This window comes from Zalophus californianus, chromosome 7, assembly GCF_009762305.2.
Source record: "Zalophus californianus isolate mZalCal1 chromosome 7, mZalCal1.pri.v2, whole genome shotgun sequence".
NCBI classification, from domain to species: domain Eukaryota; kingdom Metazoa; phylum Chordata; class Mammalia; order Carnivora; family Otariidae; genus Zalophus; species Zalophus californianus.
Window position 1 is genome coordinate 116,932,689 of NC_045601.1, and position 21,003 is coordinate 116,953,691.

Below are 21,003 nucleotides of genomic sequence, written 5' to 3' on the forward strand. Positions count from 1 at the left end.
ATGAGGAATTGCTCTGCTGCCAAACCTCACGGTCCCGTTGGCATCTACAAACGTGCCTTACCCTCTGGAGTCACTTTCCTACTTTCCCTTTGATATTGAAACCCTGGATTTCAGGCTGGGCGATTCAGGTTTTAGGGGGCAGGTTTGAGGTCTGACTTGAGATGCTGCGCAGCTCTTCACCCTGTCTCTTCCAGTATCACAGATCGTTTCCCACTATTTTCATACATATTTTGGGGTTCAGAAAATTGGGACTTACACACTGTGAATAACCTTTGACATTCCCATTTCCAAGGCTGATTTCCACATGGTTTCCAGGCTTGTCTCCCCAATCTTTTTGTTTTGTTTTTTCCCTTCTAGCATACCCCTGATAAACAGAGACACAGAACTGCAGGTTTCAAAGAAGAAAAGAAGCAAATTTGTTGTTGTTGGTAGGAGGGCATGAAGGAGAGGGTTCTTCACCTTCCCCAACATCTTGTATAGACCGGAGGTTGGGGGGGCAATAGAAAAGGCAGTAGATGGGGGCGCATACCCCGCTCTGTACAATATAGAAGAATCTGATATAGATACTTTGTATAAAAGCCACTTGTCCTCATTTGTGTCCTCTTGCTGGCTGGCTGGGTTGGGGGGGCACTGGGGGACAAAGAAGCTGGGGGTGGTGGACCAGGACACAGAGACACCCCAAGGTCCCCATCCTCTGGCTGTCCCCTTATGGGGTCACTTTGGATCCTTGGTGGGGGCATAGCAGAGCTCCAGTGGCCGGGATACCTTCCAGAACTTCTCATTCACCAGTTCCAGGGTCAGCGAGCCATTCAGTGTCTACAGAGGGGGTGGAAGAGAGAGAGACAGGGTAAGAAAAAAGAAAGTTGGAGAAGGAAGGTGGCAAAGGATATGAATCAGGCAGAAAGTGACCAAGGGAGGAAGAAAGAAAAAAAGAGTTAATAAAAGAGATGGGGCAAGGCAAAGCAGGGGCATAGGGAGTGATGGGGGAGGAGACAGAGATGGGAGACGCAGAGGGAGAGAGGAGGGTAGGCCAGTTAGAAGGTCAGGACCCCCGGTTCTGTGTGGCCCCAGGCCACCCTCCCCCCTCTCCCCTCTTACGGCACTGCCTTCAGAGGCGCTCACCGTGAAAGCTCCGCCCCCAGGGGCGATGTAGATGGTGTACTGCTTTTCGCTGACACCTTCCAGACTGGGCAAGGCAGGCTCCTCAGGGCCGTCACCTCCTCCGGTACCCCCACCCTCCCCACCACCCCCATCAGGTCCCCCGGCATCAGAGGCGCCCCCTCCAGGCCCTCCTGGCTCCCCAGCCTCCTGCTGCTGCCTCCGCTCAAGGGCAATGCGCAGGGCCAAGTACTTGGAAAGATGGTCCACTGTGGCATTCCCAGTTGTCTTCACGTACCTGAAGTGGGAAAGAGGGCAGGTTTAGGGCACAGAAAGCCTTAAATGGCCAAGGTAAGTAGGGGACTTTCCAACAGGGCCTCTGGGTTAGGGTTTCTTGCTGGGTTTGGGTGAAGCCCACTTATGATGGAAGTCTACGTGATCTCTGGTTTCTCAGAGGTCAGGGGAAAGACAGGGCTCTCACCTAGTCTGGCAGTATTCTCCCTTCTCCACGAGCAGGGGGTGGGGCCGGAACACGAGCTCAATTTCTCCACCTGGCTCCGGGGGACTGGGGGCCCCAGGAGGGCTTGGGGGGCCTAGGGTTCCCCCTCCCAAGGTCCCTCCCCGGTCACCAGAGTCTTCAGAACCGGCGCCCCCACCCACCCCACCAGTGCCACCTCCCCCTGTCCCTACACTGCTCCCCCCTGCGCCCCCACCACGGGGTCGCTTGGGAGCAGGGCCTGGGGCAGAGTCAGGGGCGGAGTCTGAGCTCACATCCTCTCCATCCCCCTCTCCCTCCCCAGGCTCTCCTTCCCCCCCACTCATCGTGGTGGTCTGATCTGACCCGGGCATCGGCCGCCTCACACGCTGGGCCCTGTAGAAGCAAGTGGTTGAGGTTAGAAAGCACCAAGGATAAGGGGTTTAGACTTTAAACTTATGAGAGAACAAGAGATCAGGGAAATCTTACTGATGACACCTAATATTTATTAAATACTAACCACATGCTGAGCACACTGGCTAAGTATTTTGCACTGATAGCCTCACATAGTACAAATCCTAGAAGCAGGTGATTATATTCTATTTATGGTTCAGGAAACTGAGGCTTAGAGAGGTTAAGTAACTTGTTTGCGATCACAGCCCCTTGCCTCTCCTCATGGACTCCAAGAACCAGTAGCCTAAGTTGGTAGAAATGTGGAATTTCAGGCCCAACACCAGACCTACTGAATTAGAATTTGCATTTTTAACAAGACCCTCAGGTAATCTGGATTCCTATTAGACTGAACAATGCTGGCCTAGGAGGTCATTTAATTCCCAGCGGTGTGAATCCAGAGTTTATGCTCACAATCACTTCGCTGCTCTAACTTCTAGAGCTATTTTCTTCTTAAGAATAGTAGTGCCAAGTGCTAACTAAGAAGCTGCAATTTATGTCCCTGACTTCCCGGCTTCAACAATCAGGCTCCGGTTAGCTATTAGGATGCTAAGGCTTAGAAGCTGGCAGGCAGCGAAGACAGCACCAGGAGTCTGACCCATGCATCTGTCCCACCAGCCCTGCTACCGCCTCTCTCCTGGCCCGAACCTGTGCATGGCCTGCATGCGCAGCCCCTCCTCAATGCTGGAGCTCAGTGCCTGCTGGTTGTGCAGGCGACTGAGGCGGATGAGCACCCGGTCTTGATGGGCCTCGTATTCCTCCCGGCTGGGATAGATCTTAGAGATCAGGGCATCAAAGTTGGGGTCTGGCCGCAGAGACCGCTTGGATACCAGCTTCTTGCGGCAGGTAGGGCACTCCTTGTTCCTGGGGTGGGAGAGAGGAGGCCATGAACAGTCAGTTGCCAGGGTATTGAGGCCCCAAGTCTGTACCCTTCACCCCATCTCAAACACATCCCTCCTGTTACCCGCTCCGCAGGGCCGTGACAATACAGTCCGAGCAGAATCGGTGGAGGCACTCCTTGGTGGTCATTGTATTCTTCAGCATGTCCAGGCAGATGGGACACATGAGTTCTGAATGCAGTGACCGAGGGGAAACCGCAATCTCTGTGCCATCCATGATGGCTTCCTGGAGGCATCAGTGAGTGGAAACATGATGGTGGGTTGGGGGAAAAGGGATTTTAGAAATAAGTAGTCCATGGAAAGGGAATTTTGAGAAATACAGTGAAACAGCAGAATCTGGGTACCCCATGCTGGCTACTTGAGGAAGATGGTAATTCTGAGAGAGAGGAGTTTGACTTGGAGAGAATGGAAAACAGAAAGGATTAGTGTCCGTTAACTAAAAGTAGGAGCTTCGCAACAGGAGGGTTTGAGGTTTGGCGAGAGGTCTGGGAGTGGGGGTGGCACAGATTTGTTGGAGTTTGGGGAGGACTTTGTCAACAGAATTTCTTAAAGTGTGGTCCAGGTTCGACCTATATCAGAATCCCCTAGGGTACTTGCTTAAACCGCAGATTCTGGGGCCCCATCTCATTATTGTATCAAAATGTTGGGGGGTGGGGGAAGGCCGAGAGGCTCCATTTTTAATAAACTTGGGAGGAGAGTCTCATATGCACTGACTTATGACACTGAGCTGAGGAACAGTGAAGGTAATTTCTGTCTGTTTACTATCTTTCAGATGAAGGCAGTCATACTTGCCCGTCTGTGGCACTAGCTGATGTGAGGATTAAATGAGATAAATGTGAAGTGCTTGGAAAAGATTAAGATGATTCAAAGGTAGGACCAAGGGAGTCTGTGACATCGGGCAGGGTCCGCAGAACAGGGCAAAAAATGGCAAAGAAGCTGTGGGATGGGGTCAGTGGATTGAAAGGTTTGGGGAAAGGGAGTAAGCTGTGAAGGGAGAGTCCCTGTCACCTGCGGGGTCCGGTGGAGCTCATACAGACTCAGTTCCCACGTTTTGCTTGCATTCTGGGCATTCGCCGGCGTCGTCATGGTGACCGGGCACAGACCCCCCACTAGGGTTCCGCAGCGGAGGAGGAGGAGGAGGAGAGGTAGGCTGGGGAGAGGGGGAAGGGGGAAGGGGTGTTAGGGGGGCCGCCCTCGCGCAGACCCCGCCCCTCCGGTGGCTCCCCCCACCCCCATCCGCCCCGCGCCGCGCTGCCCCTCACCCGGCTCCAGCCGTCCGCGCCCCGGTTGCCGCAGCGCCTCTCCCTGGGCGCGGGCTCCCAGCCCCAGTTCGCTCGGTCCGCAGCCGCTGCTCAGACAGCAGCTCCCGCCGCCGCCGCCGCCATGGCCCGGGCGCTGGGGCCCTACGTCACTTCCGCCTGTCCCTCCACTACACCCCCCCACCCCCGCCAGCGGAGACGTCACCCGCCACTCGGGGCTCGGGTGGGACGCGACGTGGGCGCCGGGTACCCGGCCCTCGGGACGCGCCCGCTTCGCGTGTAGAGCCGGCGTCCCCGGAGTCCCGAGCTACTTGGGGACCCCGGTCTCAGTCCCCGGGCCGGCACCGTCGCGCTGCCAACCTTAGCCACAGTTTCCTTCCCGAGGTCCCCACCCGGGGCCTCCGCTCCGGAGGGCGGGGCCTGGGATCTCTTGGACCCCGGGAGGGGACAGAAGGGTTGGAAAAGGGGCCACCTCCCCCACTCCGCGTCCCTTAGCGGCTCTGGGGAACAGCTGCCCCCCTCCCCACAACTTCTTCTCCGTAACCCCAGCCCGGCATTCCGGGGAGGGGAGGGGGGAAGGCTGCAAAGGATCCTCGGCCGCTTCAGTCCTCCAGTCCTGTGAATGCAACTAAATCCGGATGAGCCCGGGATTCCCCTTACCACCCTGGGGACTTGCTCCACCCTCCGCTTTGGCTCTCCCTAGACCCTCCGACCTGCTCTCCCCTCGAGGTTTGGGGGCGGCGGCTCGGGACGTCCAGACTCAACTCTCGGCCAGAGCCATAGACTCGAGAATTGCGTTTGGACAATCAGGAGCCGCGGCCCGGGGCGGGGGAGGGAGGCGCACGGGAGGAACGGGGGAATGGAGACACCACGCGGAAGCAGGGACACACACACAAGATGGGGCCCCTATAGGGGAGGGGGTGTGCGTGTGTGGGTGGGTGGGGGCACAAGGGGCAGAATGTCTGGAGTGGGAAGCGGGCAGGAGCCTTCTCCAGGACTTTCCAGTAAAGGAAGGGGACGGGGAGGAAAGAGAAGAGGAAGGGGCAGAGCGATCCCCATTGAGGGCAGGGGATGAGATTCGGGGCGGGGGGTGGGGGGTGGGGGGTGGGTGGAAAGAGACCATGGTGGGCGTCCTGTCTCCTCTAGCCTGGGGTTCCCGGACTTGGGCTGCAGCTGCCAGGGGGTAGCCTGTTCTGGGACAAGGCATCAGTGGGTCCCCTCGCCCCCTCCCCCAGTTCCCCCCTACTTCCCTGTCCTCTCCTTCAGTCCGTGGCCAGTCCTTATGTGGGCTCCAGAGTCGATTAGCGCGGACCCCCTCCCCTTCCTCCTCCTCCTCCCAGCCCCCTCCCTTCTGTTCTCCTCCAGCCCCTTTCATCGCTGGTCCATTCCCCTAATCCTGGCCCCCTCCCCTAATCCCCCCCCACCCGACCCCAGGCCGGCTGCAGCTATTGTAAGGTGGAGAGAAAGGGGGGGGGGACTCAGAGGAGGGAGAGGGGTGGGGGAGGGCCACCTGTTCCAAGACCCCCTCCCAAGGCCAGACTGGACACCAGGATGGGGCCGTGAACAAACCACCCTTGGGGACCATAAGGACCCAGGGAATTGGGGGGAGGGGATTGGGGCTGCAGGACCAGGGGAAGGGGGTGGGGCAGAGACCCCCTCCCTCCAAAAAGACCCAGAATGTCACGCATACACAGTGACACACACACACTCTCTCCTCTCATACCCGGCGGCGGGGGTTGCCCTGGGAGACCAGGCAGTGAAAGGGAACAATCCTTCGGGAAAGGGAAAGGAGGGGGAGGTGGGGAAGGGTCTGAGGGCTTAGACACAAGAAGAACCGGAGGTGGCAGGGAAGAGGATTTGGAATTTATTAGGGTCACAAGCACCCCTGCCTCCCATATTCAGCATTCCAGAGCCATACACTGCCACCCCTTTTGTAGCCTGGGAACTCAGAGTCCTCATCAGCAGGAGGCCGGGTGGAGTGGTGGGGGAGTGAGCAGAGTCCAGGGTCCGTGAGGCAGTTACATGAAAAGACCTCCTGGAAGGGGCAGAAACATTTGGATAGATGCATAGGTGGAGACAAATGGGCTGGGGGGTGCCCACTTTGGTCCCTCGCCTATGGGAACTTCTGCTCTTCCCACAGTGGCTCCAGACTCCCTTCACTTGCTTTCTCTTACCATCTGGGTTCCACTTCTCTGCCCTCTCCCTCCCCATGATGGCCTCGTACCAGTGACTTCCACCGAGGCCCCTGTGATGTATCCACTGTCTTCAGATGCCAAGAATGCCACCACATCTGCCACATCTATGGGAATGGTGGGGAGAAGGCAGAATCCTACTCACTCTCATGGACCCAAAGTCATCACCTCCCACCAGAACCCCTCCCCACCAACATACCCCCCCCAACCACCACTCCTAGTGAAACCCTCGCAGATAGGACAAACACTGGGGTCTCTTCATTCGGGCCCCCTCCCTAGGGCCTCCTCCTCATTCAGCGCTCACCCTCAGGGTCCCCCATGTGTCCCATTGGGATCATTCCAGCCACCTGTAAGCAAATATAAATGGGTGAAAGTTTCTTTTACGGATTTTTTTTTTTTTTTTGTAGGTTAAGTCTGTGACCCTTTTGTCTTCATTCCTTGTACACTTACCGAATATCTACTATTTGCCAGGCCCTGTGCCCAGATTCTCTCTGAAGCCCGGAAAGATTGGGTAACTGAACGATTCCGCCCTCTGCCCTCTACCCACAGCCTCCTACCTTGTCCAGCACTTTCTGTGGCACTTTCTGTGTCATGGGTGTTGTAATGAACCCTGGGAGGACAGAGTTACAGCGGATCCCATGTCTGTGGAAGGGAAAGTGGCTGCTGACTCTGGAGAGGACTGAGCACTGACCTGCCCCCCAGACTTCCCACACGCCTCAGCAAATCCCTCTGTACTCCCAGGGGTGTCTGACCAACCGTCCAAGCTCCCGAGCTGCCGTCTGGGTGAGCCCGATCACTCCAGCCTTGGATGCTGCATAGTTTGTCTGTCCCATGTTCCCCACCTATAGGTGAGTCAAGAGATTTGGGATGAGTCGGGAGTCATGCCCAACTAGCTGGCTGACCTCATCCCAACTCAATCTGACCTTCCCTATGATGCTACTGATGTTGATGATGGACCCATGGCAACCACTGGACACCAGGGCTTGGGCTGCAGCCTGAGTGACTAGAAAGATGCCCTGGTGAGGAAAGAATAACAAGGCAGAAAGGATCAGCTGGGGAGACAGTCTTCTTCCAGCTCCCTCCCCCAGGCTGGAGGAGCCAGAAGTCACAGGTTCAGAGGTCGCCACCTTGAGATTGACAGCTATGACTTTGTCCCAGTCATCCTCAGACATGCGGAGCAGAAACTCATCCCTCGTGATCCCCGCACAGGACACAACGACAGACGGCGGGCGAGAAAAGCAGGCCTATGGAAGGGGGCGGTTACACACCAAAACGCAAGTAGAACCCGGGCAATGGAGGCAATGTCGGCTCTTTAAATTTAGAGGGTGAGGTCCTGTCGCGTTCACCTGTACTTGTTCCAGCAGGCGCCTGACCGCCCCGGACTCAGACACGTCAGCCTGGAAGGCGGCGTGGGCCCCGCCGGGCGCCACCTCCTCGCTCCCCTGCCCGCCCAGCAGCCACACCGTCTTGCATGCCGCCGCCTTGTCCAGGTCGCAAGCGGCCACGGTGGCCCCCTCTCTGGCGAGGCGCACACTGACAGCCCGGCCGATGCCGCTACCCGCGCCTGAGGTGGGAGAGAACACGCGGGAGGGGGGAAAAGGGGAGTGGGCAGGGGTCAGAGGTCAACAGGGCGCAAAGTTAGTAAAACTTGGACCGGGGGCCAGAGGTCACAGCGCCTGTAGACGCCAAGGGCGCGCCCCCGACAACACTCCGGCACCCCAACCCGCCTGGAGAGGGCATTCCCTCAACCTGTGACCAGGGCCAGCGCGGAGCGGAGCCTGAGCTGAGACGCCATGTCTGGCCGCGGGTGGGCGGGCACCCAGCACTGAGCCAATCCTAGCGCGGAGGGGGCGTGGCAAGAGCAAAGCCGCGCCAATCTAAGCCAGGCCAGCGTTGGGCCATCTGCGGCCACCAGCGCAGGCTGACCTCCCACCGTGGGGGCGTGGCCAGTCACCACCACTTGGGGGCCTGGGGAGTGGGGAGATGAGGGGCCCCCATTCTTCCAAAAAAGACAAAGACCGCGTGTGGGGCGGAAGATCCGAGGACTTTATTTCCGGTCACCACCCCTACCCCTCAATTCAAACAGTGATATCAAAAGAATAGGAAAAAAAAAAAAAATCAGGCCAGGAGATTAGCAACCCACCTCCCCCCTCAATCACTCCCAAATCAGGACACACGATTGATGGTTAATTGATGTACATCCACAGCTCTTCCTGCTACCCCCTCTGTCCAGGGCTCTGGTCTTCCCTGAAGCTTCCACCAACAGGTGGGAGGAGGAGGCGGACCTTGGAAGAAATCTGTGTGCGGTAGCTTGGTCCTCTGAAAACAGGTTGGGTAGGGTACACGGCATAGGCTGTCATCAACTCCTCTCTTTTCCAGCCTTCTTCATGGCCCCATTTAGCCCCCAAACCCAACAACATGGTCAGCACATGACTAACACTATGGTCCCTCTGACTTCTCACTCTCACTTCTGCAGCTCCTGTAAGACTGCAAAATCTTGATGGCCCTAATGCCAAAGTCACCACTTCCCTAGAATACAACTTCCTTTGGCAGATGTCTCTGGCCAGGGCCCCCAACCTCCACAGACCCCTGACCTGGAGGACTTAGAGGCTAGAGGTTTGGGGCTGGGGTTGGGGCGGTTTACCCCACCTCTCACTCGAGGTGGGCTATCAGCACCATCATGACAACTCCCCCCAGCAGCCCCAACACCTCCAGAAGTGACTGCAATGGTGATGCCTCCCTCAACAGCTCAGGCAACACGGACACCGTTGCTACGTAGATAAAGCCACCTGCAGTGAATGGCAGAATCCAGCCAGGACCTGTACCACCTGCAACTTCACTGCCCACTGCCCCTCCTTCAGTTAGGAGGGCACAGGCTGTGCCTGCCAGCGCCCCTATTGCTGTCAGGAGTTGTAGACGCATCGCCTGGTGGGCAGAAAAGACAGAAAGGTACTCAGCAACATCTAAAGATGATCAGCTGTTAGGCACGTCCGGTGGGGTATAGGTATATATGGGCAGGGTGCGTGTCTTTGGGAACTAAAGACTAAGTCAAAAAAGAAGAGGATCTAGAATAGACACTGTCTGGAAAATCTTAAAATACCAAAGAGATCCTTCCTACAGGTCTTTTGATTGAGTAGGTCAGGGTGAAAGACCCTCATAAACCATTTAGATGGTTTGTGGGCCATAGTTGAAGAAATACTCAGCCACAGGACAGAGAAACAGAATTTCTTCCCCCTTACTTCTGGAGGATTTGTTGTTCGTTACAGTACAGCCTGTTTGGAACTAATGAGAGGTGATCGTGGGTTTTGGGTGGGTGAACAGGAGGTAAAGAGTTTGAGGCAATCATGTCTGATGCACAGCATCACCAACCTGCTTTTTGCTGCACCCAGACTGAACCAGGATGGCAAAGTCCCCGACTTCATGGGGCACTTCATGTAGCAGGACGGTCATTGTGGTCAGGATCCCTAGCCCCCGACCTCCTCTAAATGAAGCACCAATGGCCAGACCATCTGTGAAGTTGTGTGCCAGGTCAGCAGCCAGATTCAGGTACCCTGATACACGTAGGTCTTGCACAAGTGGAAAGGAAGACAAAATGATTATCACCCCTAATTCCAGCCCTGGTCAGCCCTTATCACATCTCTCCCCAGAGGTCACTTCACGCCCAGCCCCTTCATGTTTCCCAGACACCTGCCATTACCCACAGTGCACATTCCATGTGAAACACGATATCCCTTGCCCATGTTTCTCAATAACTCTGGCCCTCACCTGAACCTGTTTTTTCTTCTCCAGAATTCTGAGGTCTCACTGGCCCATCTTTGAGCCCTGTGCTTCCTCCTCTTCTCTTCCGAGACCCACCTGCTTCCTTTTCTTCCTCCTCTGAGCTCTGTTTCTCCTTTGAAGTACGCTCTGAGGGAAGAAGTTAGTAAAAGTGAAGAACAGAGATCTCCAAAAATGTCCTCAAAAGAGAAGTCCCCTCCCACCTAAGAGCCATAGGATGAGGGGATTCTGAGGCAGGCAAGGTGCTTCTGAAGGAAAGTTGTTCCTGGACCTACCCTGTTTTCCATGCCCATGACTTCCCTGTGTGTGACCATGAGTGTGTCCATGTCCATGACTGTGTCCATGTCCTCCTTTCACATGTCTCACAAATTTCTCCACCACAAGAAAGGCAACAATTCCACTGAGGACCCACAGTCCCACAGACAGAATGGGGCCCTGGCCTGGAAATAGAGGCATTGAGACATTGAGGGAGATGTGGATTCCAGGCTCCTTTTCCCCAAGTACAGGAGGAGAACAGGGAGGGAAAGACCTTCCTCAACATCCCAACACATCTCCATCCACTCCCTCTTTACCACTGTGAGAGTGTCCATGCCCAGGCTGCTCCAGAGGGTGGTGAGAATGAGGTTCTAGAGAAAGGGAGAGAAAAGGTCAAATGAGAAACTACCCTGCCCAAGTGGCATGCATTTGGGGGAATACTGGAAAGTCAGGGATGACAAAGGGGAAAAGAACCCTTTTGCCCAAAGAATAAAATATATTAAGATTTGCATAAGTGGCCAAAGATCACTTACCGAGGGCATGAGGGATGAGGTGCAGAAAGGCATCTCCCAAGAGCCCACCCGAAGCAAAACTGAGTAAGATCTGGAGCAGAGAGCGGTGCCGGGGGGAGTTTGATTCCACAGGGATAAGGAAGAGGACAAAAAATGGAGCTGCAGAGATCAGAATGGTGGCCCCCAGTGCCTGGTGAGGAGAGAGTCAGGGGTCAAGTGGTGCGAGGTTTCCCAAAAGTCCAGAACCGGCCCCTCTCTCCCCCATCCCTTAGGGACTCACATAAGCCCAGAGAGTGACAGTGTCCAGGTCCTGCTTGATGCCTGGAGCCCCAGACTCCCTATTGCCTCCATGGCTGTGCTCATGGTCATGTCCATGTCCTCTGTGGTAGAGGCTCTCATGTGATTGGCCATGGCTATGGCCATGGTGCAAATCCTCATGTGAATGTCCATGTTCGTGACCGTGGGTATGCCCGTGCCAGATGCTCTCGTGAGTGTGGCCATGGCCATGAGCATGACTGTGTCCATGGTGGAAATCCTCAGGTGAGCGCCTGTGGCTGTGGCCATGGAAGTCCTCGTGCAGGTCCTCGTGCAGGTCGCCATGACCCCCGTGTCCGGCCACTAGCAGCCCCAAGGCCGCCCAGGTCAGCAGTCCCACGGCCACCCAGTGGGGGGCCCCCAGGACTCTGGCCATCACGCTGACCAGAGGGACAGAGACAGTGACTCCACTTGACCCTCAACTCTACACCTATGAGGGATCAGCTTTACTCCGTTCGTGCCCTCCGTCCACTTCTATGGGCCGCTACCCCATTCCACTGTCCCCACCCACATTGTTCCCAAGACTCGGTCTCTTTATCTCAAAACCCCTCCCGGATATAGGAACCCCGGGACACCGCTCTAGGCTTTGATCCTCCACTTTACGGACTCTCTGGGCCCTCGTCTCTATGATCCACTAGGTAGTGGGAAAGGACTGGAAAGGACGGTAGGGTAAAGCAGGGAATTCTCACCGGCTTCGGGATCCTCTCCTTTCCCGGTTTGCTCGGACGTGGCAGTCCCACCCCTGGCTCCCGCGAGAGCAGGAAGTTCCGTTCCACCTCGGTCCCGATACCTTTACCAATATGGTGGCACTCTGGTGGCGGCCTAGCCGCCCTGCTCTGGCGCGCATGCGCGGGCGTGGAGGTTATTTGAGGGGAGGCTGGGCGAGGCCCGCTAACAGGGCCGAGGAGACCGCCTCCTCCGTTTCCAACTAGACGAGGGGGCGGGAACTAGCGCGGAGACTTCCCGTCTATACCAAGATGGCTGCCATATCGGCGCTGTCATTTTGGTACAGAGCAGAGCGAAGCGCTTAATTCGACCCGGTTCAGGCCAGAGTCTTTTTCTCTGGGGCTTCCTCGTGCTCAGCTAGTCCCCTGGTCAATATTTGGGAATCCCTGGTACCTCTTCGGTATCCTTACACTCAGCCAAGAATCATGTCTTGGGCTGCTCGCCCGCCCTTCCTCCCCCAGCGGCATGCCGCAGGGCAGTGTGGGCCGGTGGGGGTGCGAAAAGAAATGCATTGTGGGGTCGCCTCCCGGTGGCGGCGGCGACGGCCCTGGCTGGATCCCGCAGCGGCGGCGGCGGCGGCGGCGGCAGCAGCCGGAGAACAACAAACCCCGGAGCCGGAGCCGGGGGAGGCTGGACGGGACGGGATGGGCGACAGCGGGCGGGGTGAGTGTCCTAGCGGACGGACGGGCGAACCAGTGACCGCGTTATCTGCGACCCCTCCCCCGCGTCCCCTGGCGCTCTTTCCCTGGCGCTCCCGCCCCCTTGTTTGTAAACATGCGTCCCCTCCCTCCCGAGGGCCTTAGCGCCCTCCCCCCCCGGGGCGGGGCGGGGAGGGGGAGCTTCCGCCCTTCTAGCTTTGGCTATTTGAGGCCCTACAGTCTGGAGGTCCCGGGCGTGGGACACGAGTCCTCGAGTTTGGGGACTGTGGACGTTTGAAGGCAGATCCTGCGTCCTAGGAGGGGGTCTCTTCCGCCTCTTTTTCTTGTACAGTCGGGCTACAAGCTGGGAATGGAGGGGCCGTCAGTTGCACCCCACGTGCTGCCCCACCCACATAAGACATGACTGGCTTGGGGGTGACCAAATGCATTGCTTGGAATTCTCCTTTGCCTGAACTAGCCTGTCTTTTTTGTCAAGCCCCTCTTCTCACCACAATTAGGAGTTAAGCCCTTGTTTGACAACGGGGTGTTTCTGGACATGAGGGATGAGTGGGGTGGGTTGGGGAGGGGTGCGGTGGGGGATTAGAGAGAGAATTAAAGTCTCCAGTTGGATGATCTATGACTCATTTTCTCTTTTTGTCTTTCTGTCTGTGTGTCTCTGTGCCTGTATGTACCCCTCCCTCAGACTCCCGAAGCCCAGACAGTTCCTCCCCGAATCCCCTTCCCCAGGGGGCCCCTCCCCCTTCTCCTCCTGGGCTACCCCTACCTCCGTCAGCAGCCTCATCCCTTGGAGGTTCCGGGGCCCCACCCCCACCCCCGATGCCACCCCCCTCACTGGGCTCCCCTTTCCCCGTCATCAGCTCTTCCATGGGGTCCCCTGGTCTGCCCCCTCCAGCTCCCCCAGGATTCTCCGGGCCTGTCAGCAGTCCCCAGGTGAGAGGTCACGGCTCACTGACTGCCTCTCCACTTTCATTTCCTTGTTCTCCTTGTGACCCCAGATCCTTGTGTGAACTTCCCCATGGTCCACTGACCTTCCAGTCCTCTAATCCTGGCAGGCCTGTGGTCCTTGTGAGACCCTTTGCCCTTCCTGAGGTGACTGATCTTTCAGTGCATGCTTCCTCCCCAGCCTGTAAAAGAACCCTGAATATTCTGATGTCCCTTTCATCTGTCAGTTATTTTTGCCCTTTTTGTCCCATCTGCCATCCTGAGATACATGCCCTTCAGGGCTCCTGTATTGCACAATTTCAGGGAGAACTGTATGTCTCATCTCTTTGCGGTTGTGCTCCAGGGGTGGCCCTTCACAGACTGCAGTGTAAATAATGTCCCCTGTAATGTGCAATGCAGGGCCCTGCCTAGGTGGTAGGGGATGATTTCCATGACCTCTGAGAGATTCTCCTTCCCAATGAGTCTCCCTGTGACTTCCCTATTTCCCCCATCCCAGATTAACTCAACAGTGTCGCTCCCTGGGGGTGGGTCTGGCCCCCCTGAAGATGTGAAGCCACCAGTCTTAGGGGTCCGGGGCCTGCACTGTCCACCCCCTCCAGGTGGCCCTGGGGCTGGCAAAAGGCTATGTGCCATCTGCGGGGACCGAAGCTCAGGTATGGGGCTCATTGGATCACCAGAGAGGAAGAAAGAGGGTGTTTGTGGGATTCCCAGGGGCTCACGGGGTTGCATTGGAGCAAGTGGGTGGGGGGAAGCCTGGTGACAGGTAAGGGACCTGAAGCTCAGATATGGGATGGGGGATGGTCAGAGGAAAGCGGGGGCTAGTATAGGGTTTTTGAACAGTGAGGAGTGTGGGACTGGATCATCCCTTGTGTCCGGGTTCCCCCATCTCTGGATTTGGCAAGGGATTTAAGCTAAGTTTGCTGGGGGGAAGCTGGCAAGAGACATAGTGGCAAGGGACCCCCGTGCAGCCTTGTTGCTCTTCCCCTCGCCTTCTAGGCAAACACTATGGGGTTTACAGCTGTGAGGGCTGCAAAGGCTTCTTCAAGCGCACCATCCGGAAGGACCTGACCTACTCGTGCCGGGACAACAAAGACTGCACCGTGGACAAGCGCCAGCGCAACCGCTGTCAGTACTGCCGCTACCAGAAGTGCCTGGCCACCGGCATGAAGAGGGAAGGTAAGGGCCCGCCAGCCAGGCTTCCCTGGGCTACCCTGCGGGAGAGGAGGGAGGAGGTGGAGGGAGACTGCAGGCAGGGTGCACCTGCGCCTCTCTCGGGAGGACGGCACTGTTCCCTCTCCTCCTCCAGAGGGCGGTATTTGACTTCTCTCTCCCGTCATCGGTTCTTGGCCCTGGTATCCTGCTCCGATCTCGAAGAGTTTCCTTCTTAGTGGGGGCCTGCCCCTAGGACCCGTCCCCCCGTCCCTAGTGCTAGGGTAGGCTAAGCTTTCCTTACCCACGAGCGCCTTCTCTGTCTCCCCTTCAGTTACCTGAATAGTCCTCCTCTTTGACCCAATGGTTGCATATCTGTGGTCGGTCCTCCAAAGTCTGGGCCTCTACTCATTTAGAAAGTTACAGACTTTACTGAAGACCTCAGGGATGCCTTCCCTTTTCTTTTTCTTATCTTCTTAACTCTGATTCTGGAATTCTCAGACACTTTGAGGGTCTCAGTCAAGTCCCTCATTTTCAAACGTGAAGATGAGCCTGAGGCCTGGTTTTCCCAAGGTCATGTAACAAAGGAGGGGCAGGGCTGGGATCAGAATCCATCCTTGAAGACTCAGGCCAGTGATCCTTTCACTGCTCTTTGTTGTGTCAGAAGAGCAGCAGATTTCCAGTCAGGCACCCTTGGGTTTAGATGCATGACTTGCCGTGTATTGTGTGAACTTGGGCAAGCTATCTAGCTTCCCCAAGCCCTGCATTCTTCATCTTTAATAACAGAGATAAGAGGGCGCCTGGGTGGCTCAGTTGGTTAAGCGACTGCCTTCGGCTCAGGTCATGATCCTGGAGTCCCGGGATCGAGTCCCACATCGGGCTCCCCGCTCAGCAGGGAATCTACTTCTCCCTCTGACCCTCTTTCCTCTCGTGCTCTCTATCTCTCATTCTTTCTCTCTCAAATAAATAAATAAAATCTTTAAAAAAAAAATAACAGAGATAAGAGCTCACAAGATTCTTACAGTAGTGGACGGAACATTAAAATGTGTTTTCACGTTTCTGAGCGTGTAGTTGGTCCTCAGTTTAAACGTTAGCTTTCTCCCTCATCCTGTACCTTCCCTTCTCCTCCTCCTCCTTGGTTTATTTATCTGCCCCTTTTATAAGCCCTGCTTCCAGACTGCCCCTAGTCCACCGTTGCTAGTGACTTCCCCAATTCCTACAAATATCTCCTAAGGGCCGTGAGAACCCTGTTAAGACCCTAAGGACATTTCAGAACCCCTCACGGCTGACTGTTGACTTTCCCCCTTTTCTTTTCCTCCTCTTCCCACCCCCAGCGGTACAGGAGGAGCGGCAGCGGGGGAAGGACAAAGACGGGGATGGGGAGGGGGCTGGGGGAGCTCCGGAGGAGATGCCTGTGGACAGGATCCTGGAGGCAGAGCTTGCTGTGGAGCAGAAGAGTGACCAGAGCGTTGAGGGTCCTGGGGGAACCGGGGGTAGCGGCAGCAGCGTGAGTGATGGGGTCAATCCAGTCTCTTTCCTGATGGGGGTGGGGGATGGGAGTCTAGGTTGGTTCTGTTTCCCTCTCCTCTCCCTTTCCCTCCCAACCTCCTCCCCGCCCCCCCCCCCCCCCCCCGCCCCAAACACGGCCTGGGACTGGAAGTGCTGCCAAACGAGGTCTCTCAAACATCTGAGGTGGGTGTGATAGTTTTCTCTGTCCCCATCCCAAAACAACCCAGTGGCAGAACCACAGGCAAGTCCTAAATACGTAATTGTTTTCACGAATGCCTGAGGAGAAGCCTGACTTACAAGGATTGGTTCAGATGGTTTTGAAGGGAGACTCCTTTAAGGAGGTGGTATCAGAAACGTCTTACAAGGGGGGGGTGTTCCACTGTACCTCCAGACCGTCCATAACTCTTCCCCCCCCATCCCCTGCAGCCAAATGACCCTGTGACGAACATCTGTCAGGCAGCTGACAAACAGCTATTCACGCTTGTTGAGTGGGCGAAGAGGATCCCACACTTTTCCTCCTTGCCTCTGGATGACCAGGTCATATTGCTACGGGCAGGTCAGTGACCTTGGATCCCCCTGAGCTCTTGACACATGATCCCTACTCTACCTTCTGACCTTCAGTGACCCCAGTGCATACTTACATACCAAGGGGGCCAAGTTCATTGACCTCACCGCTTCTTCTTCTCTTCCCCTGATATGCTTTGAATCCCATGGTCTGCTCTCTGGCTCCTGACCCTTGCTGCCCCCAACCCAGGCTGGAATGAGCTCCTCATTGCTTCCTTCTCCCACCGATCCATTGATGTCCGAGATGGCATCCTCCTCGCCACAGGTCTTCATGTGCACCGCAACTCAGCCCATTCTGCAGGCGTGGGAGCCATCTTTGATCGGTCAGTGGCCCTCGGCTGGGCTGGCCTGTAGGTAGAGGGGGTGGGGCTATAGGCTGGTCCGTGTCCAAGGCTGGCTGAGCTGTGACCTTTGAGTGACCTGCAGGTCCCTCTCCAGGGTGCTGACAGAGCTAGTGTCCAAAATGCGTGACATGAGGATGGACAAGACAGAGCTTGGCTGCCTGAGGGCAATCATTCTGTTCAATCCAGGTAAGAGGAGGATCACCCCTGTCTCTCAAGACCAAGGCAACCTTGGAGCCTCCTCTTCTCCAGAGACTCCTAAGTTTACCCAGCTATCCCCCTCAACCCGGAAATCTCCCAGCTGACCAAGAAAAACCCACATCCACTGATACATTCCCCTTTGACCCCATTCCATAACTTGCCCTGCTTCCCTTGCCAGGCATCTGGTAAAGGGCCAGTAGGTGGGGCCCAGAAGGGACATTGTGTGGGCCACATCTCCACGTTTGTCCTGACTTGATTTGTCTTCCTTCTTCTTCCTCCTCTTTTCCCTGCCATCTCAGATGCCAAGGGCCTCTCCAACCCTAGTGAGGTGGAGGTTCTGCGGGAGAAAGTGTACGCCTCACTGGAGACCTACTGCAAGCAGAAGTACCCTGAGCAGCAGGGACGGTGAGAAGGAGCTGTGGGGGTGAGGGGTTGTGGGGTGCCATGAGGGTGTGTTCAGGGCCCATGTGGTTCCATCTGTCTTCTCCCACCTCTACCTCAGGTTTGCCAAGCTGCTGCTACGTCTTCCTGCCCTCAGGTCCATCGGCCTTAAGTGTCTAGAGCATCTGTTTTTCTTCAAGCTCATTGGAGACACCCCCATTGACACCTTCCTCATGGAGATGCTTGAGGCTCCCCACCAGCTGGCCTGAACCCAAACCCAAACGTGGTGCTCCTCCTCATACCTGAGGAGTACACATCTGAGGGGGACTCCAGCCTTGGGGCATGGTGGGGAGGGGCCATGCCCTAGAATCTTGGTGGGGTGAGGAGTACAGGGCAGAGCTGAGACTGCCAAGGGGACCCATAAACCCTCCGGGGGTTTCCATGACATCCCAAGTCAGAGGGGACCCCAGATCCTTGTGAGGGCTGGGCCTCTCCCTTCAGTGGCCTTGAGTCTCTGAATTTGTCTGGGTCTGCCATGATGTGGGGTGATTTCTCACCCCCTGCCTGGAATGATCTCTCCTTCCCCCAGCACAAAGCACTGGCCTTGCTCACAGGACCTTGCTTCCTTCTCATCTTGCCTCACTTAGCTACCCATGCAAAGAGAGAAAATGGGAACTTGCCCAGAGATGGATATTGGGGGGCAGGCCCCCCAAACTGACGGACATGGGAGTAGCACTCTGACAGGCCTTCCTCGAGGCCTTGACAGTAGCCCGGCAGGTGGGGGCTACTCTGGAAGGGGGAGGGGCCCTGTCACTGTCTCCAGTCCAGAGTCCCTCTCACACCTCACCTCCTGCTGCAGTCAGACTGAAAAATAAAAAGGTGGTGGTGGTTAAGGGGTGGGTGGAGATGTAGGAACCCATCTGCTATTTTTAATTTCCTCTGAGGATAGAGACTTGCAGTTAGACTCAAAGAAGTACTGTACTTTCCCAGGTTGACTAAGAAATGCCAGCGGTGGAGGTGGTGTTTGGGAAAGGCTGGGCCTTGAGGTGGTCTGTCCCTGGGGCCTTTCAAGCACTGGCCTTCCCAACCCCCTCCCCATCTCTTCTTGTCTAACTAGGGGAGGGGGCCTGGGATGTGATGGCGGGGTGGGGCAGGGGATGGTTTGGTGAGTAGTCCTCTCGGGCCCTTCCTTTCACAGCCTTCTCCCAGACCTGGGCACACACAGTGTAGCCTGGGGGACACAGGGCCCTGGCCTGAGAATTGAGGGGGGACGGTCAGCCTGCAGAGATGGGGTGCTGGGGCTGCATGATTTTTGCCCTGCAGCTCTTCTCTCTGGGATTCCTTTCCCTTCTCTTTCACTCACACATAAAATAGCTTTCAAATTAAAATCGCTGTTTTCTGGACTGCGGTGACTGTATTGGGGGGGCAGCACTGCGTCGGCCGCGCGCGCGTGCGGGGGGGGCGGGGGGGGGGCGGGTATCCGGTCGGGAGCTCCGGACGCGCTCCCTTGACGCCGCCGCCGAGGTTCCCTGGGGCCCGAGAGGCGGGCACAGGGTGGGGGACACAAGGCGCGCTTTGTCGGGGAGGGGGGGAGAGGGTGTGCCAGGCTGGGGGCGGGGCCGGCCGGAGGAGGAAGAGGGGGGCGGCTGATTCTCAAAGGCGCCTTGTTCGCTTGCGCCCTCCTCGCGCCAGCGGGCGGCGGCGCCTCGGCTCGCCCCTGTCTTCTCCGGCCGCGCCGCGGGCTCCGGGCAGACCCGGCGCCGTGCCCGTCCGTGGGGGCGCACTGGGCGCTGAGCGGGGCGGCCTCCTCAGGCGTTGCCCGCCCGGAGGCGGCCTCTCGTCCCTGAGTGACCCTGTTTCCCCGCATTCTTCCAACTAGCTTCGACGGCCCTCTCATCTCACCGCTGGGCCCCTTGCCACCTGGGCTCCCAGACTCCCTGAACTTGTCCCCTCGTTTTCATCTCCTTGGACCTGATTATCCTGTGTGTGTCGGGCTGTCCAGTCTCTGGCCCTCTCCGCCCCCCATGCCGGGTCCCTCTGCCTCCCTTCTAACCACCTGTCCCCCGCCCCTTGAAGCCGTCGGGTAGCAGGTCCCAGTCGCTCTCCATAGCCTAGTCTATAAATACCCCCGCCCCAGGCCGGCTCTGTAATTACACTGGGCGGGGCGAGGGGAAGTAATTATGGAGACCCGATGGGGGGAGGTAGAGACCCCCCCCAGGCCCGCCTCTCCCCTCCCACCGTGCCCTAAGTCCCGCCCAGGACTGCTGAAAAGGAGTCTCTGGGCCCCCAGGTGGGAGGGAGTTGAGGTGGGGGCTTTGAGTGGACCTCTGGGTTCTAGAAAAGGAAGGGGCAAGGGAAGAGATATCGGGGTTCCCGAAAAGGTAATCTTGGGTACAGGCTACTCAGTCTCTGCAAAGAGCAGGGGAGAGCAGTCTGAGGGTCAGGGAAGGAGGGCTCCCGCCCCCCACCCCCAACCAGGTGGAGATCGAGGGTGGGGTTTCCCCTCGGTGGCTGTGGGCGGGCGGCTGGAGGCGGGGGCTGGGCCGGGGGCGGGGTGGGGGCTGTGGGCCGCCGGGGTGGCCGGGGACACACAGGAGCGGCGGCCACCGAGGAAGGAGCAGCGCCAGAGCCCCGACGGCGCCGGGTTGCATGGAGCTGGGCTGCTGAGAGCTGTCGCTACCCGACAGCCTCTGACCTCCGCGGGACCCCAGCGTCCGAGGCTCAAAGCCTGCTCATTCTCTCCCGTCAGCCTTGGGGCGTTCTGCGCCTCTGGCCGCCCATAGATCCCTGGGACCCGGCGTTCGGGTCGCCAGCCATGGAGCGATGCAGACGCTGCCATCGCCTCCTCCTGCTGGTACCGCTGGTGCTGGGGTTGAGCGCGGTCCCCGCCAGGGCAGGTAAGAGGAATCCCGACACCTGCGTCCTCGGAGTCAGGCTGCAGCTCTCAGAATCCCCCCCCCCCGCCCCCCCCCCCCCCCGCTGATGCCTGCGGCAGAGCTTCCAAATCCAAGAAGGGCTGGAGGGAAGGTCACCTGGGTCCCTGGGAACCAAGGTAGGGATCTCTTTGCCTCCTTGAAGTGACTCGGAGAGGGCAGGGAAGGCTGAAAGGTGGAGGCTCACCTTAAAGAATGGGACTGGATGCTGGGGTACTCCAGGGAGAGCCAAAGGTGGCCGGGGCTGCTGTAGTCCAGCAGATGCTGGGGTGGGGAGGTAGATGCCAGTGTTGATGGGTGAGGATTGTGTATCTTCTGGGCTTTCTATCTCTATGTCTGGGGTGAGAGGGGAGCATCTGTGGGTCA

At 57.4% G+C, this 21,003-nt stretch overlaps 5 protein-coding genes across 10 annotated transcripts in view; 2 read left to right on the plus strand and 3 right to left on the minus strand.

The window, feature by feature from the left end:
* Nucleotides 1–397: 397 nt before the first annotated feature.
* RING1 (ring finger protein 1) lies at nt 398–4,985 on the minus strand. The gene is made up of 7 exons (XM_027601295.2): nt 4,185–4,985; nt 3,931–4,072; nt 2,988–3,148; nt 2,672–2,887; nt 1,580–1,969; nt 1,123–1,396; nt 398–816 (listed from the first exon to the last, which is right to left on the minus strand). Exons 2-7 carry the CDS (start codon nt 4,006–4,008, stop codon nt 715–717), a joined length of 1,221 nt encoding a protein of 406 aa, XP_027457096.1. The 5' UTR covers nt 4,009–4,072; nt 4,185–4,985; the 3' UTR covers nt 398–714.
* Nucleotides 4,986–6,022: 1,037 nt separating this feature from the next.
* HSD17B8 (hydroxysteroid 17-beta dehydrogenase 8) lies at nt 6,023–8,211 on the minus strand. Its single transcript, XM_027601293.1, has 9 exons — nt 8,123–8,211; nt 7,720–7,937; nt 7,501–7,617; nt 7,297–7,389; nt 7,130–7,215; nt 6,931–7,015; nt 6,678–6,720; nt 6,406–6,480; nt 6,023–6,216 (listed from the first exon to the last, which is right to left on the minus strand). The coding sequence occupies exons 1-9, from the start codon at nt 8,166–8,168 to the stop codon at nt 6,200–6,202; spliced, it is 780 nt and encodes a 259-aa protein (XP_027457094.1). The 5' UTR covers nt 8,169–8,211; the 3' UTR covers nt 6,023–6,199.
* A 185-nt stretch (nt 8,212–8,396) lies between these two features.
* Nucleotides 8,397–12,102, minus strand: SLC39A7 (solute carrier family 39 member 7). Its single transcript, XM_027601292.2, has 8 exons — nt 11,922–12,102; nt 11,198–11,612; nt 10,939–11,107; nt 10,723–10,776; nt 10,426–10,590; nt 10,139–10,279; nt 9,743–9,939; nt 8,397–9,298 (listed from the first exon to the last, which is right to left on the minus strand). The coding sequence occupies exons 1-8, from the start codon at nt 12,077–12,079 to the stop codon at nt 9,026–9,028; spliced, it is 1,572 nt and encodes a 523-aa protein (XP_027457093.1). The 5' UTR covers nt 12,080–12,102; the 3' UTR covers nt 8,397–9,025.
* Nucleotides 12,103–12,269: 167 nt separating this feature from the next.
* RXRB (retinoid X receptor beta) lies at nt 12,270–19,107 on the plus strand. 3 transcript variants are annotated; one of them, XM_027601289.1, is made up of 10 exons: nt 12,270–12,621; nt 13,300–13,547; nt 14,056–14,212; nt 14,556–14,735; nt 16,043–16,215; nt 16,644–16,773; nt 16,972–17,104; nt 17,208–17,311; nt 17,623–17,728; nt 17,826–19,107. In XM_027601289.1, the coding sequence occupies exons 1-10, from the start codon at nt 12,384–12,386 to the stop codon at nt 17,971–17,973; spliced, it is 1,617 nt and encodes a 538-aa protein (XP_027457090.1). In that variant the 5' UTR covers nt 12,270–12,383; the 3' UTR covers nt 17,974–19,107. The 3 variants fall into 3 exon arrangements, with proteins under 3 accessions (XP_027457090.1, XP_027457092.1, XP_027457091.1); XM_027601290.1 differs by having other exon boundaries at nt 12,320–12,621; nt 17,220–17,311; XM_027601291.2 differs by lacking the exon at nt 13,300–13,547 and having other exon boundaries at nt 12,276–12,621.
* A 912-nt stretch (nt 19,108–20,019) lies between these two features.
* Nucleotides 20,020–21,003, plus strand: part of COL11A2 (collagen type XI alpha 2 chain) — a 29,777-nt gene continuing 28,793 nt past the window's right edge. For 3 of the 4 annotated variants that reach the window (XM_027603568.2, XM_035728459.1, XM_027603569.1), the window contains exon 1: nt 20,311–20,601. In XM_027603568.2, the coding sequence (XP_027459369.2) occupies nt 20,520–20,601 (82 nt within the window). In that variant the 5' untranslated portion in view covers nt 20,311–20,519. Of the gene's footprint in view, nt 20,086–20,310; nt 20,602–21,003 lie in introns of those variants that run through there. The other variant, XM_027603567.2, reaches the window with a different exon arrangement.

Excerpts from the sequence above, each read along its gene's own strand:
- RING1 (XM_027601295.2), bottom strand. The coding sequence starts at position 4,008 with ATGACGACGCCGGCGAATGCCCAGAATGCAAGCAAAACGTGGGAACTG. Across the intron at positions 2,888-2,987 it reads GTCACGGCCCTGCGGAGCGG|GAACAAGGAGTGCCCTACCT; the intron begins GTAACAGGAGGG and ends CTCCCACCCCAG. Across the intron at positions 1,397-1,579 it reads GGAGAATACTGCCAGACTAG|GTACGTGAAGACAACTGGGA; the intron begins GTGAGAGCCCTG and ends TTCCCACTTCAG.
- HSD17B8 (XM_027601293.1), bottom strand. The coding sequence starts at position 8,168 with ATGGCGTCTCAGCTCAGGCTCCGCTCCGCGCTGGCCCTGGTCACAG. Across the intron at positions 7,938-8,122 it reads CGCGCTGGCCCTGGTCACAG|GCGCGGGTAGCGGCATCGGC; the intron begins GTTGAGGGAATG and ends CTCCCACCTCAG. Across the intron at positions 7,390-7,500 it reads TCATAGCTGTCAATCTCAAG|GGCATCTTTCTAGTCACTCA; the intron begins GTGGCGACCTCT and ends TTTCCTCACCAG.
- SLC39A7 (XM_027601292.2), bottom strand. The coding sequence starts at position 12,079 with ATGCGCGCCAGAGCAGGGCGGCTAGGCCGCCACCAGAGTGCCACCATA. Across the intron at positions 11,613-11,921 it reads AGGAGAGGATCCCGAAGCCG|CGTGATGGCCAGAGTCCTGG; the intron begins GTGAGAATTCCC and ends CCCTCTGGTCAG. Across the intron at positions 10,280-10,425 it reads TCATGGGCATGGAAAACAGG|AGCGTACTTCAAAGGAGAAA; the intron begins GTAGGTCCAGGA and ends TTCTTCCCTCAG.
- RXRB (XM_027601289.1), top strand. The coding sequence starts at position 12,384 with ATGTCTTGGGCTGCTCGCCCGCCCTTCCTCCCCCAGCGGCATGCCGCA. Across the intron at positions 14,736-16,042 it reads CACCGGCATGAAGAGGGAAG|CGGTACAGGAGGAGCGGCAG; the intron begins GTAAGGGCCCGC and ends TCCCACCCCCAG. Across the intron at positions 17,105-17,207 it reads GTGGGAGCCATCTTTGATCG|GTCCCTCTCCAGGGTGCTGA; the intron begins GTCAGTGGCCCT and ends AGTGACCTGCAG.